General features: G+C 35.3%; 1 protein-coding gene across 3 annotated transcripts; it reads right to left on the minus strand.

Moving 5' to 3' along the window:
• Positions 1 to 5385: 5385 nt before the first annotated feature.
• On the minus strand, positions 5386 to 16561 carry LOC146160608 (arfaptin-2-like). 3 transcript variants are annotated; one of them, XM_083385992.1, is made up of 9 exons: positions 16402 to 16561; positions 15821 to 15881; positions 13311 to 13487; positions 13093 to 13217; positions 12831 to 12931; positions 11929 to 12049; positions 10305 to 10462; positions 8535 to 8709; positions 5386 to 7282 (listed from the first exon to the last, which is right to left on the minus strand). In XM_083385992.1, the coding sequence occupies exons 1-9, from the start codon at positions 16513 to 16515 to the stop codon at positions 7130 to 7132; spliced, it is 1185 nt and encodes a 394-aa protein (XP_083242118.1). In that variant the 5' UTR covers positions 16516 to 16561; the 3' UTR covers positions 5386 to 7129. The 3 variants fall into 3 exon arrangements, with proteins under 3 accessions (XP_083242118.1, XP_083242117.1, XP_083242119.1); XM_083385991.1 differs by having other exon boundaries at positions 13093 to 13220; XM_083385993.1 differs by lacking the exons at positions 15821 to 15881; positions 16402 to 16561 and adding an exon at positions 14813 to 15229 and having other exon boundaries at positions 13093 to 13220.

Here is a 16561-nt window from a genome sequence, read left to right on the forward strand (position 1 = left end):
ACACAGGTGAAATACTTTTATCTATAACGGAAATATATGTGTCACGATATAACATTATTCATGTGTGAAACAGTCGAATGCTTTGTTCTCAGTGTAACAGCGAGTGTTTGGTAAAAGGCGTGAAAAAGTGACAAATCATAAATCGTAACATATTTGATAAATACACAATACTATAAATTCCAAATTATCCACTAATTATTACTTATGACGCTACAGACACTTCAGCACAAAAGTTCAATGTAAGCACAAAAGTTCAATGTGTTTAAAACTTCGTTCAATGTAAGTTTTAAAATAACGACGCATCACAAGAAAATACGCTTTGAAGTTGTTGCTTATTCACTATTGCTTTCAACAAAAGGCAGGAAATGGGGTGTTCCTAAAGTTGTGATTTGAAAGCTAATGTTTCGCGTGTGGATAAATCATTATGCTTGATACGAGATGTTTAAACTCGTGTGTAAACGCGGCTGCGTGATGAGAGAAAAACAGACAAAAACCCAAAACGTACCAAATGTTTAAAAGAATTCGGAAATTTAACACGAAATTATTTCGTGCACAACAAAATTAAGTCGTGATTCACAAGTTTAACGCGTTGATTTCAAACTATTGAGCTCCAAGCACAAAAATTAAGCTCTTTTAACATTTATCAAAAGATCGTGCGATCGACGTTTAAGCTTAGACTTCATAGATATAGACTATAAATAATTTGCGAAATGCGATACATAATGGTTTAATAGAAAGTCGCATTAAAACAATTTACAGACCTTTCAGTCGATATTTTTACTTATTATATATATAATTTTGTTTTTATTTTAAAAGTATGATAGATTTTTCACCTGATAAACTAGGCAGAATCGCAGTTATAGTGAAATCCATGTGCAATTGCGTTTTCCATGATTCCAAACGGTGGTGATGTCTTATCGGCAACGCTTGTTTGTATTTAGTATTTCGAATTCCAAGCAAATGCTTTGCTGACGATATGGAGCGTCTTTCGACGTATAATTCGACGAGATCAATTCTTCTAACAGCTAGCTTCTCCAAACATGGCAGTTTTTAGGCGATCGTTTGTATGTAGTCCGTACAGATTAAGGTACATCTTCTTTTTGAGCTTCGTTCGACGACTTTTCTTGGCCATAAGAAATAGAGTTCTTTTTTTTCCTCACTCGCGTGGCAACAATTTGAGGCAAGCGGATTTAATTACAAGTCTCATTAAAGTAATTTGCCTCGGCAATCAACCTCACTATTGCTTCAATAAGTATTGCTGTTGTCTGATTACAAATCCACACAGTTTGTGTTGGCTATTATGGGCAAACCGGCAAATGCCGGCAAGCACAACCACTCACTGTATTGACTAGACAAGACTGGATATATTGATATAAGGTTTCGCATATATAAGTTGAAAGTTTGCATAAAAGAGGAAAGGCGACACCAAAAAGCGGAAATGATTTATAATCCAGCGCCTTTTTGGCAGCCGGGAACTTTAACAATAACGCGTTCACACAGGTGAAATACTTTTATCTATAACGGAAATATATGTGTCACGATATAACATTATTCATGTGTGAAACAGCCGAATGCTTTGTTCTCAGTGTAACAGCGAGTGTTTGGTAAAAGGCGTCAAAAAGTGACAAATCATAAATCGTAACATATTTGATAAATACACAATACTATAAATTCCAAATTATCCACTAATTATTACTTATGACGCTACAAACGTCAACGATTTTGCCTATTGTAATGGCGTCAATTGGTAGCGATCAGATTGCGATATTTTTGCTCAAAATATCGGGTATGATTTTTGGGACAAAAAAGTTTCCTAAAAAATTACGTAAATGCCGACGTCATAAAACGAGTAACCTTATGAGTTTCAGTTTCCTTCCAAATTCTATTAAGCCTACATATAGAGTTAAAACAGGCAAAAAGGTGGTTATAGTCACAATGGCCTCTTGCCCCCTCTGCAACTAAAACTGTAAATAAAATAAAGGGACTGTGTGGTGTTCTTAAGGTTAGTTCTTCATGACGTCACGTTTGAACGTAACATTTAACGTTACGTTATGATTAGGCCTACCATATGTCCTCTTTTAAGAGAATTTGTCCTATTTTCTCAAGAAAAGTTATTTTTCCTCCGAGGACGCTCAAAAATGTCCAAATGTCCTCTTTTATCGCATTTCGAGTTAGTTGCTCATATTTTCAACAAGACGTTTAGGCGAGACGTTGTATTTATTTCCAAAAAATGACAGTAGCCATGAAACATACTGAATTGCTGGTTTAAAAAAGGTTTGCCAACAAACTGCCCTATCAGCCCTACCTTCTTGATTGTTATTGCCAACATTGAGCGAGAAAAATTGCAACCGAACCTCACATGTAAAAATTAATAAAGCAAAGGTGTGAGTTTTGTAGGCCTAGCCTTCTATCAGTGTTATTGTATGGTAGACTATGTTAACACAATTCTACTTGTTTTACACGCCGTCAAAAAATGTCCTCTGTTTGAGTGCTAAAAATATGGTAGCCCTAGTTATGATGTAACTTTGTGACGTCATCTCTGAAAAAAATCATGGCGGCCCCAAACAAAAAACTCAGATCAAAATTTCCAGGGGCCATTTTTATATTTTCCTAAACTATTAGACACGCCTTTAAATGCCATTACATTTTGTGGGAAATGCGTCGACCGTAGTGCCTGGCCCCACCACTAAAATATTCATTTTGCCAGAAAAAAGTTACTTTTATTGTTGCACTTACATTTTTTTCGATATTTACGGTCTGCCTTAGCTGGTACAAAAATCACTAAACGAATTGTTTGCATATAGAAACCGAAACTGATTTGTTGCAAAAACCTTTTAATAGAACCCACAAAAAACACTAAAAATTAAAACCTTTTTTACATTCGTCTTATATTTGTCAATTGTTGCATGAAAAAATTGCGACCATGTTTGGTTTAAAGTGTAAGGTTAGATTTAGAGGGGGGCGTGAAGTACCGGTATTAAGAACAGACAAAAATAGTACATTGGTTGATATATTGGCGTTTATCAAGTTATGGGCGCGTTAGCCTAAAAGTTTCATACAAAAAACTTACAATGCATTTTTTAGGTTTTCAAAGCTTAAGTTACCAACGTGTTACTTGTGTTAAATCGGCCATATTGGAAGTACGATATATAAATCGGGAGAAACACACAACATGGTATAACTAAATTAGGTTAACAAAATGTGGATTGGTATACTTTATTAGAATCTCTGTGGTTGGAGAGAGTGCCACAGTGCAGAGGACGCTATTTGTCTGCAAAGTTGCCGAAAAATAGCGTGAAACATACGACAAACACAGAAAAGATTCGCGCGCAACGTGAAAACAATTTCCGTTTTAGTATTTAAAACAGGCTAAAATTCGGATGTGGCAGGTTCATGACTGGATCCGACCCTGGAAAGAAGGTTTACGATACAACCAAACATGTAGAAACTCTTCCTTGTTTTTGCTTAGCCCAGTGATTTCCAACCTGTTTGTTGTTGCGACCACCTTGCCAGCTTGCAAGTAGCCTACCTACGCGACCCACACTTCTTCTTTGAAGATTTTTTAGTTTTAATTTGAGATTGATATAAGTGCGCAAAAGGCAATTTTTATTGCGCAATTTGTCTGGTGTGGCTGCGCAATTTCGCAAAGAAAACTGTCTGATTGGGGGCAATTTTCTGTAAATCATAACAGGTTTCTTTTAGACATGATTCATTCTAACATCGTGACAGTTTGTCCATTTAAGAAATTAAAGACAAACGGGCGGAAATAGTCTAGATAAGAAAACCATAAACAAAGAACCTCCTTTGACAAAACAAAAAGTCCAAGCAAAACATCGATAGTTAGAGTTACAAGTTTATTGGTCGCGTACTGCCATGCATAAAACTATTATTCGCAATCCTAAATATAATAATAAACGATAAGATAGGAAATGTGAAGCAAGCGTCAATTCACAAGTTACATGGCACAAATATATTTTTTTTTTTTTCATTGGTTGAAAATAAGAGTAAAGTTGACTCAAAAACAAGACTGCATGGTTCACTAAAGCAATTGTCGTTAACATCATTTGTTATTTGTTGGACTGGCGCATTCCTTTACTCCACTGCTAATTGGTTTGTATTGTTTTGTTTCTTGTCAATTTTTCGTTCGGCAAATAGTATACGGCGACCCTCCTTACAAACTCTTGCGACCCCAGGTTCGGAACCAATGGCTTAGTATCCATAGGCAATACCATTGCAAGTAGGCCAAATACGAATTTTTGTAAGTTCTATTTTTCGAATGTCAACTTAACACAGTTTTCTACCTTTTTAACTTGCGGCACATCAACAGGGTTTAAAATTAAAAAAATAAGAAATCGTATGTTTTTTACTATTTACTTTGAGAAAATAGTTAGTTTTTAAATATAAGTTGGAGGCAGTGTTCCCTCTAAGAAAATTTTCTACTAGGCAAATATTTTTATAGTGCGCAAGAATCATTTTATGCTGATCGAGTTGGCAGAGGCCCGCGGGAGATCAATGTTTCTGTATGGGGCGAGTCGTGAAAAATTTAGAAACGCTACCAAGCGCGACGTCATTAAACAAACATTCTCAAGAAACTTGTATGACGTGCAACTGCAATCGAGTTAAATAAATAAGTCAAGAATATGGCAACAAAGCGGTCGCGCGAAAAAAATGTCCGCTTATTTGGGTTAAATTGACAAAACAACAAATTTAGCAAGAAAGGATATGTGATCCCTTTAGAACACAATCAAGAATCGCGAAGTATTCTCTCATTTGCATTTAACAAGAAGATTTTGTCAATTTGTGAGGGCAATTGATCCCACAGCTGTATCTGCACAGAAATCACGTAAAAATTGCGGTTATGTTAAAAATAAGTTCCAAAAATGCATTTCGGTTTCATCTTCCCGAATTATTGGTAATCATATAACTGCTGTATTCAACAGTCTTCTAAACTATTTTTTCTCCTGTTAGCTTGGTTTTCCCGTGTAGACAATTAATTCTACGTGTGATAAAAAACATATCACCGATTAGACAAAGTAATTTACAGCAAAACATGCATTACGTTACAATCGGCCAATGCTAAATGCTGAAACTGTTGTGGCAAAAAAGTGAAGATTTTTTAGTTTTAATTTGAGATTGATATAAGTGCGCAAAAGGCAATTTGTCTGGTGTGGCTGCGCAATTTCGCAAAGAAAACTGTCTGATTGGGGGCAATTTTCTGTAAATCATAACAGGTTTCTTTTAGACATGATTCATTCTAACATCGTGACAGTTTGTCCATTTAAGAAATTAAAGACAAACGGGCGGAAATAGTCTAGATAAGAAAACCATAAACAAAGAACCTCCTTTGACAAAACAAAAAGTCCAAGCAAAACATCGATAGTTAGAGTTACAAGTTTATTGGTCGCGTACTGCCATGCATAAAACTATTATTCGCAATCCTAAATATAATAATAAACGATAAGATAGGAAATGTGAAGCAAGCGTCAATTCACAAGTTACATGGCACAAATATTATTCACAAAAATGTATATCAAACTCAAAACTACATTTGGTCGGTTGTGAGAAACACTCGCAAAATAACTTATTATACACTACAAGATATGCATCACGCTCTTCAAATTGTGCAAAACTTCGCCGAATGTGCCGTTTGCAAAATATGTACAGTACAAAACGATGGTTTAATAATTTTTTTTAAAGGAAAACAAAAACTGGCGTTTTTGTAATGCGAAGTTCTTTTAAATTTTTAAATAATGCCGAATATAAGATACTTACAAATGACGATCCTAAGTTTTCATAGAAGTACATTAATTGTAACACACATACAACATAAACTAACCGAGCGGTAAATTTATAGTACAAAAATGTATTTTAAGTAAAATAAAAAGTTTCGTGATTTTCGCTGTGACAAAGGTATTATATCAATACACGTGTTAAATAAATTCTATAGGCACAAGGATACTTGGGATTGAGTATTGTTTTTACCAAAAAGTTAACTTGCAGACCGGTGTTCGGCATAACAGAAGTGTCACAGCTATATATCTGTATGACACAAACAAAATAAAAGTCAAATTACCAACAGAATTAAAAGGTTAATCATAACGTACCTTTTTTTCGTTCAACCGTCGCCTATAACTTACATTTATAAATATAAAAGCGCACCAAGCTTGTGTATTCATTTTTCGTTTAGGCGTTGATGCCCAGAAATCAATTTGTCGACTCTAGCTAAGTTCAAGCTCTCGCTCAAAACGTTTGTGGCTCTAACATATATTTATACTAAATGAGGATTTATTTCGTTAAGAGTCGAAGTGTATCATTTAAGCACCATCAAACGACGATCCAGAACAATTTTCGCATAAAACAGTTTCAACCAAAAAAACTCAGTCGCTGTTTTTAAACACAATAGCACACGTTTTATAGGTCAAATCGTAACACCTATACAAAGAACGAGAATTGATCTTTGAATGCGCCGAACAATAAATATAAAAAATCGAGACACTTAAATAGGACTAGTCAACAAATCACAACAACAATTAACGCCATAATCAAAAAAACTGTTTTGCGTAGCGTATAAGTATACGTATTTTTCTCGTTTTATTCGATCATTTTTTACCAATGTCATCTTAAATGTCAAGAAATCGTGATGATCTTTTTTAAATTGATAGCTAAACTGCAACAAACGACAGTACCCTTGTATTAAATACTGAGTGTTAAATAGTATAAACTGGATTTCCTATTTTAAAACATATATCAAAAATCCATACACGAATGCACCATCGGATTCTAAAAAAATAGCTCAGAAAGCCAACAGTAATAACTCTCAAATAAAATGTATCAAAGTATGTCAAAAGATTCTAAAGGCATTCTATATCTATACTAGTTTTGTGAAAACTAACTAGCTTGGTAGTGCTACGTGTACAAATTACGTAATTTATCGTTCTCTTACTGTGCAAGCAATAAGATATATTACTAAGGGAATCGTAGCAGCGCTGACCAAGGACACACAAGTTGAGTGATTGTACATTGTCTAAAAGTGTGATCGTGTGATCCAAATGCGCGGCAAGGGTATCTACAAAACATATCCCAAACGGGCGAAGAATGATGTTGGAAGCGACCTACTGGCTCCCAACAGTTAGGTTTCACTCTCCAGCCAGGACGGCTTTTCCCCTCCGTTCGGCTTGATGTTGAACTGTCGCAGCGCCGAATCGAGTTGCTCCTGGTTGCCAGCAAAGTAGGCGGTTATTGCGTTATGAAAAAGAAGCAGGTGCTTCTGCATCACTTTCACCTGCACAAAAATAAGCAATGGCGTTATTTCTATTAAAGAAATTGCGTAGTTGGTGATGCTAACTGCTTTGAACTTAACATCCGTATTTGAAACCATTCGGCCAATGAAACAACCGATTATAAAACATGATGCTTGAAGAATTGTCCAATATTGGACTAACATGACCAATCTACTTACTAAACAAATCACATGTTCGAAACGTACGCAATGGAGCTTTTTCACAAATCAACATTCAAGCGAAAAGCCTACTTCCACTTATATACAAGCGGATAGAAGTCTATAAGCTGAGAGAACATTATTTAGTCGGTACAAAGGGTAGTTTCCAATATATAATGCAAACAATAACCACCTTAATGAGGCCACGTCAACTAAATCTTATGACACACTTAAGAAGACAGCGTTGTTAAGAATTTTAAACTAAAGTGGCACAGCAGATGTGAATGGAAGCACACTATCGATTCACATAATTAAGAAATTTAATTACTTCCCTGCCACTTAAACGCAATAGAAAGCACAAAAAATGCAATAAAAATGCACACAAAATAATTGCGAGTTTTTTTCTATTTTTAGTTGCGGAGGTGGTTGTTTATAATGATAAACTCGGTAGTGAAACAACAGCAATCCATTATTCTATGCAAGGACGCAGTTTTAAGATATATTGCAAGAATTGCAAAAGCAAAAAAAAGTATCACAGAATACTTTCTACTATTTTTTTCCATTAATCTATAAAAGTTTCATAAACCCATTAAATTTGGGTTGTACTTCGTTATTAATGTAATCTCTTAGCAGACCTGCTACAGCGTTACTACCAGATCCAAATGATCTTCACCTTGTATTTTTAGAAGTCGCTCGCTTAATAACATTTGATTGACAGGTAATAATGGTGAGGCGAAGGGAATCGCATTCGGTAAGTAATTGGTCCCCAAAAATCTATTGACGCCTCACTACATAACCACATTTAAAGCGAGCACTGTAAATGTTTTACCACAGCAACTTGCACTTTTCCAAACTTACCACAAGATACAAATCAGATTTTGCGGTAAACGATGCGTTTTTAAAATAATTTTAGCGACTTTTAGGGATTCAAATGCCAATGAAACCATTATGGTTCAGATATTCTACCTCTCTAACTTTAGCCATTCTATGAATAATACGAATTAGTAAGTACCGAACATAAAACGACCTTAGCAAAAATAATTCCTAAAAGTAAAACTATAGGAAGGTATAACATGACATTAAAATATAAACTTACTCGATTTTCGTCCAAAAACTGCAGTTTGACACCGACGTCTGCGCGCAGTTTGTCGTAGACCGTCTTGCCAGTGTTAAAAGTGGCCTGGGCGTTTGCTTGCTTTAAAATGTTTGCCTCGGTTCGAGGGGCTAACTTTAATACCTCAAGTTCGCTGCGATAGGCGTCAAACTCCAACCTAAAGTTTTAAACAATTATTATTGCAATTGCATGAAAATTTGAGCGAAGTTAAATCTGAGAAGCCGTTGTCCAAGAAATTTCACATAACAGTAAGGTTTGTCTTCACAGAATTAAACAAGAAATTAAACTGCTCATGACAGTAGGGATTCGACAGTTTGCTAATTTTCAAATACTGAGCCAAGCCACAAAAATATTTTTGTGTTTTCGTTTAGAAAAAACAAACAAACAAATATTTGATTGCTTTTTCATTATTACTCACCAAGGTAGTAGGGGTCGTTTTAATGGGCTAACGTAAAGCATAGACACAATAAATAACACAGCAGGTTTAAATAATTGTAACCAATTTATTTATAAAAGCAAATTATTTTTTTTTAATTCAGGACTATTTTAAAAATAGACTCGGGAAAAAGACTGAAACAGTTTTGAAGCCATGGAAGAGTTACAGAAAAAGTTGTCATTGCCGAAACAGACCAAAGTATGGGAGACCAAAGTATCGTAATTTGCGTTCCCTAATTGCATATAGGTAACAAACTGTGGCAGCACACTGCTGGTTCACAATCGATTGGCCGCGTAGCTAAATGCAATGGGACTGGTCAAATTACAATCTGTAGTTTGTCTGAAAGCTAAGCAACAAGCTATTTTAAAGTATTAACAACATCAACGCCTAGCAATAATCTAAGTAATTTAATGGATATGGAACTACATCTAATTTTAGGCATGTCCTGTGTTTTAAACAAATCGTCTATCTGCACGAATGGTCTTGTTTGCTACAATCCTATTAAACTTTGAATTGGTGACGAAAAAAATGTCAGACAGCAAGCAACGAAAGTACTAGTAGAAAACTAGCCGCGTTAAGGGAAATCCTTTAGCAAACAATGCCTTTTCGACTCGGGCTTGTCGGTCATCGACAGAAAGGCGATCACATTGTATTGATTCCTAGGTAAAACTGGTATTTTCCCGAACCGTTTAAATCAACTTAAACAGCTGAAAGTACTTGGATGTTACACATACCTTAAAAAAATGCACCTTGTGCCATTCAGACACCGCTTGGAACGCGCGAAATATTTCCGTGAGCTTAAGCGGGCAGTAGTGACACGTCAGCACAGACGGACTCGTGTTTCGCGGATCACGCGCAGCACATGTGGCGCTACCGACTATTGTTGATTTTGGTGCGACTGTTCGAGCGAGCCCACTCACGCACCACGTCACACTACTAATCCGAGCGCGAGGCGTATGCTTTACCGCCGATCGTTGTTCGACTGGCGAAAGCTACTTGGAAATTTTAAGCCCAGCTGTTCGCATTCTGATATCTTTTTAGAAACGTTCACCTCCGTTATCTTTTAAATACACGTCCCACACATAAAATACATTGAGGGACAAAAAACCTAAAATATTGTGACGTCCCACACATAAAAAGAAATTACTAGATGGGAGTCGATAGCTACAGAAAGCTAAAACGATGACGTCACAATATTTTAGGTTTTTTGTCGCTCAATGTAAGGTTCCTAGGGGTGCAGACCGAAACATTCAACGGCAAAAACAAGATATGTCCCGAAATAAAATTTTCGACCCATATAATACCAAAGAACGAACCTGGCGGCCTCGTATCGCTTAACGGTGATGAGAGAGTCCTCCATAGTCTTGGTGCACAAGGTGGTAACACCAGAGGCGAAAAAGTTAAGAGCCGACAGCAGGGCCTCGCCATTCCTTGCAAGCACGCTCTGAGTCTCGGCGTTAAAACGAAACTCTTCCTGTAACACGAGGAAATCTTCTTTAGCCAAATGACGTTACCACTTTGATGTAAATATCAAGCCTTGGTTGCATAGATATATGACAAAAACAGGGAACAGTGATAGCTGAAAGTAGCAAACCTGTCAGTTCGGCCTGGCGCGTGAACACGTGGTATTCAACTTCATACGCGTTCCACGCTGGCCAAATGCGGAAACCTGTGATATTTTGGTGCTCATATCAACATACAAAAGTTGCATGTTTATAAAATTCGGAAGAGCTTCTTTTTAGTATAGCGTGTTTACGTAACATATTATTTACCGAGCAGTTATTTCATTTAAACTGAAAAACATAAAACTAGATTTGTTTCTGTCAACACTTTTCTAAAATACTATAAAACCATGACAGTCGTCGAGCCTGCCACAAGTTTCATTAAGTCACATATATTAAGTAGGATTACGTTGTGTATAATTTGGTTTTAAGTAGGCGTACCGAATGCATTATAATTGAATTCATTAAGTATATTACTACTATTATAATCTTGAGTACTCGGTTATAAAATCAGCGTTGCGCGACGCAGGATTGTTGGGACAATGTACGAAATGCAAAACAATGCTATTTGGTCTGGCCAAACAATAGTCCAAGCGCCGCGCTCATATTCCCATTCAGAAGTTTCTATGTTACAGGATATAAACGTCCTGCGGATTACCAAAGCGTAGAACCATAGCATCAACCCCTTTTATGTTCCTGTGTAGCGATTATAATGGCGGCAGTACTTGAACATTATTGACTATGGGCTGGGTGAAGTTGAATTGATACTAAGACATGGGCGGCGTTCGGAAACTAGTTTTGCTTTATAATAAATAAACAATGCCAATCTACCTTTTTTTTGAAATAAGTTTATAGTGAATCCGTTAGGCGTTCGAGAATTGAATAGAAAACACATAATAAGGTAAACACGTTGTTAGTGCCACGCACGGACTGGTTTATGCCTTGGTCGACACTGTCTAAGGCAGTGGTTCTTAACCGTTTTCTTTATTGCACCTTTTTCAAATCACAACCAATCCTGCCACCCTTTCTAGAATTGCTTAAATAACCAAACTATTGAAATTTAATTTTATACAAGTAACTGATAACACAGTAACACAATACCAAAACGTAAGTTTTACATTTACATTTTAAAACAAAGAAATAAATTACAGTAAAACATTTTCTGTGTCTGATTCAGCAACCCTTAGAACAGTTTGAGCACCTTTGGTTAAGAAACCCTGGACTAAGGGTTGGAAGTCACGCTGCACTTTATATATTTAGAGAGTTTCACAAAGTGACGCGTTAACACTGGGAAATCCAACAAACCACTTGTATGAATAGCCACTTGCTTCACAATATTAGGTACCATTCATTGAACTCTGTTTTGTGAGGGGGCTTTTGTATCCTCAAACAATACAAGTATTATATTTTTAATAAGATTTTACCATTGCTAACTTACTTGAAGATCTTGAGACTTTCCTGCAAGCTGATTAAACGTATCGGCAAGAACTTTTTGCGTTTGTACTACAGAACTGAAGTGGTTGGAAAGCGTCTTAGAAAGCATGAGCAAGTTTTCGTATCTGTACAATAACGTCACACGTCTTTAAACGCAGTGTGTAATAAACACAAGCATGAAATCAGTATTGATATGCTTTTATTAAAATGATCCAAGATAACCACAAGGGCAATAGAGATTTATTTTGCAATTTAACTGGTAATGGCGTATTGAGGGGAACTGCTGTATTTTGTGTTCTGAATAAAGTTGTTTTAGACTTCTTTAGCCTTTGTGGTTCCGTTTGATTTTACGATAATCTTACGAACAACTGACAGTGTTGAAACAGGCATAGAGCGCAACATAAACAACATACAAAAATAATAGTGTTATTATTTTATGAACTGTTGTTATAAGATGATGTAAAGACTGTTTATAAAAAGTGGTATAAAACATAAAATCATCTCTTGAATTTTATAGATATATATATATTTTGTCTTATTAATAGGCATCATCAGTTTCTGTACAAAAAGCCAGCCTGCATAAAATGCCAAAATAGTAGTAATATCTTTTTTTTTACTTGTTTTTACTACTATTTTGGCATTTTATACATGTTTGCTTTTGTACAGAAACTTATGATGCATATTCATAAGGTGAAATATATATTTCTGTAAATTTTAGGAAATTATTTTATGTTTTATACCTGTTTTTGCAAACAGTCCAACATAATCTGATACTAAAGCAAGAATCTTTTTTTTTACATGTTATTGTCTGTGGGAGATTCCTTACTTATGAAAGTATTTCAGCTGTTATTATAAGTGAATAATTTACTTGCTAAGTCTGTTAAACTGAAGAGTTTACATTCTTACTTTCGTTTGGTATCTCTAAGAATCTCAATTTTTGCTTCCAGCTCAAGGTCCACTGTCTTTGTGCCTCTTCCAAGTCGCTCCGACAGAATTTGCTTTGTACACTAAGGAGCAATATAATGCTAATTATAGAGTAAACGCTTTGTAGAATTAATTACATAGTCATGCATCAATCCTAATAATGCTATGCATCAATCCTATTAATAATACATAAATACTTTTTAAACTCATACATGGTATTGCCAACATTTCACACATATTGTACCCGATATGTCTTTACACTCCATGTTTTTATATTTTCAGCTTTTACAGCAGCAACTTGTTGCACCTCTTGTAATGTGAGGTTAGACAGTTTGTTGTTGCTTTGAGAGTCCAGGGAGTTTCCATAACCTGCTGAACCAAACATAAGTTCATTTACCACATACATGTAATAAAATATATAATAAATAAAACCTATTAGAATAGAAACTACATTTTAGTTACCAAGAGTTGGCTTTGTACTCGACTGGAAGGGTGCTGCTGGTTTGTAAACTGGTGATTGGTGAGGGTCTTTCACAGATTGTGTGTTTGCAGTAACATTTGCCGAAGCAAGTCTGCTTCCAACTGCATCCCCTGCCAGTCTGCTTCCAACTGACATTGACCCAGCATAGTTTTGTCCACCTAAAAAGTAAAAAATTATTATTTATAAATGCGGTTTTGCAGCATGATTACAACTAGGCAAAAAGTATTGAAAAACCTGACTTACAAAAAAAGATTGTTTGGTATTTGGATTTTTTGTTTAATTTTCAACATTTAAATTAAAAAAAGCCATTAGGATCCATAACTTACATTGTATTTCGCCCTTATTATTGAAAAGGCCTACAGAAGGCATTTTTTACTTGACTTTAAACAAATATGAACTCTTTTATTTAGACTTCTCTACGACAAATTCTGTAAAACCAGAGCTGATTTGTAACAAATATTAGTATTACTTTGCTGCCAAGACATTGTTTAGGAAACATTGGAAAACCTGAACTATAGGCCTAATAGATAAATTACTTGTTTCAAATCTATTTTGCCTGTTTAAATCTTGTCTCTTGCAAAAATACTATCACAGTGACTGATCACGTTACATGATGTATTGCTTTGGGAAGAACCTCAGGAAACAAACAGCAAAGTAAGAGAGTGTATAAAGACTCTGGTCCTAAAACGCAATTGACTAGCCTTGTAATACGGTGTAATTACTGTATGCAGTTCTCTTACTATATATATATATGTAGAACAATTTCTGGTTAGCAGATGTTCAGGAAATGCATCATAAAGGAAGAGAAAAAGCACCAGTGTGCAGTATAACAACCATTGGCATAATATAATGAAGGAGAACAAATTTCTTGAAGTTCAACAGGCTATTTGAAAATCTCAGTATAGATTATAAATTACAGCTTGGTTTGCTAGAGACTGACAGTATAACAACATAAAAAATGTTTTTTTTAAACATAAAAAATGTGACAAAAATAGTAAATACACATTTTTTTCTGTTGGTAATTGAACACCAAGATTGGGAAAAACACATTAACAAAATTCCATGTGTAGCTATATTGATATACTAAGGAGGATTAGTGTTAATCAAGTTTATAAAATGTTTATTGTTTTATTGTTTAAATATATGCGTCATAAATGAAACAGTGTCTTATATTCATTTAAGGATCTTATAAACATAAACTTGTTACACAAATTTAAACGGATATATTGGATTAAGATGTAGTAACCGATATGCCAAACACCATTTGGCTACTCTTTCTGACTTAACAAATTGCCCGCTAAATACCTCTATATCTTTCTTATCTATTATATTTATTAATGCTACCTAAGTCAATACTTTCTCCTGTTCTATTGATTTGGTAATAATGAAACACATACTCAAATTTATGTCCATAAGCAAACAAATTCGCTTTACAATGATCACATTGCTTTCAGCAACAATTGAAAAATGGCCACAAACCTACCATATCTAACTTCGCCAGCTTTTCTCCAACTTCTTGCTTCATAGTCAGTCATTTTGGCAGTAATCATATGCCAGTTTTCCCACAAGATAGTTGAAGTGAGTAAACACTGTATGTTACTCTAGCGGTTTAAATACAAATATTTGCTTATAAATTTCAAATCAACTTTGCCCTAAACTCAATTCCAGATGCACTCTAGTTAAGGCAAAACATAGATAGTTTTTAAATATTAACATGTCACTCCTTAGTAAGTAAATCTATTCAATTAAACTTTTCCAAAACTCACCAATGTTATCCACATTTCCTTAGTGACACACTACTCTACAGCATTACGTCAAAGGCTAAACACTTGTGATCTGCTTCACTTATTTTCCATGCCCTAAGGCAAAGGTTCTATTGCCAGACCTAATTATCTTTATCAGAAAAAACTAGTGTGGCGTGTAGGCTGATAATTTTGTGAAGGGTTCTGAATATATGATTATTTTCTCAAAACAACTAAACGCAGTGATACCACTTTACTAACACTCACAGCAAGTGGCTCAAGAGCAGTCCAAAAGACTTGAAAATCAACACTAGTATTTTGTGAAGAGACCCATATCCTGCTCATATAACACTTTTCAACCACAAAACTACAGTGCTGGAAAACGTCATAGGTAATCCAGTGTTGCTGCATCTAGTGGTTTTTGTAATCTCTTATGAATATCAGTTTGCTTGATTTGTTATTTGTTCAAACTGAAAGTCCCTGGCACTCATGTAAAATTCTAAGTAAGTTGATTTGTTAACCAGGTCAGGTGATTCAAGAAGAAGTTCACACAATAGTAGAATGTTTAAGTGAGTCATGTGACATGAGTAAACAGAATAGAACATGAACATATCAGTCTTTTTGTCAAAACATAAATCAATAGTGTGTATATGAGTTCCTGTTATATCATGGTTAAAACTATTATGCACAAACTAATAATTCACAAGATGTTTATTTATAGAAATGATGAATTTATATACATTACTTACTTGGAGATATTGGAGTGTTTGGTAGAGAGTTTGAAGCATGGCTGGAAGTATCACTTTCGCCCTGAATATGTGTTTAAAATAGTTCTAAATACCAAGTTTAAAAAATAAGCTTTTGATAAAGTAGTACACGGAAAGCTATTGTAGACTCACCGAAAATGTTGATCAATGATGCAAGCAGAGCAGACTAGAAAAACAACTAGTCTGCAGTGAGGTGGTTGTTTCTCGACTCGTTCCTCTCTGAGCCTGCATAACTCAGTTGGTAGAGCGACGGCCCCGGCTTGACCAGAGGTCGTGAGTTCGAACCTTACTGCAGGCTAGTTGTTTTTCTAGTCTGCTCTGCTTGCATCATTGATCGACAGATTTGGTGAGTCCACAATGGCTTTCGGTGCACTAATAATGTGTAAGCCGTAATCGTTGGTCAAAAAGCAGCTTCAGAAGGGCTAGATCTCAGTGGTTAACATGCACATATGTGTGTTCATGTATCATTGGAAATTTTGATAAAGTGTATGATTTTGAATTGTTGTTATTCAACTATTTGCCTGACAATATAACATTTAATCTAATATTAAGAAAAACCTTACGATTTTTTCTTTATCATGTGGAAAGCTGTTAGCTGCTTCATCACTCGATCCATTAGTTAATGATATTTCTGTAGTTGCTTCAGGAACAGGTGTTGATTGAGTAATGTCGACCATTGTTGGTTTCAAGTCAGAAAAATAAAATAAATTTATGAAAAAGTAA

Source organism: Ascidiella aspersa, chromosome 3 (assembly GCF_963924565.1).
Source record: "Ascidiella aspersa chromosome 3, kaAscAspe10.2, whole genome shotgun sequence".
Classification (NCBI taxonomy): Eukaryota; Metazoa; Chordata; class Ascidiacea; order Phlebobranchia; family Ascidiidae; genus Ascidiella; species Ascidiella aspersa.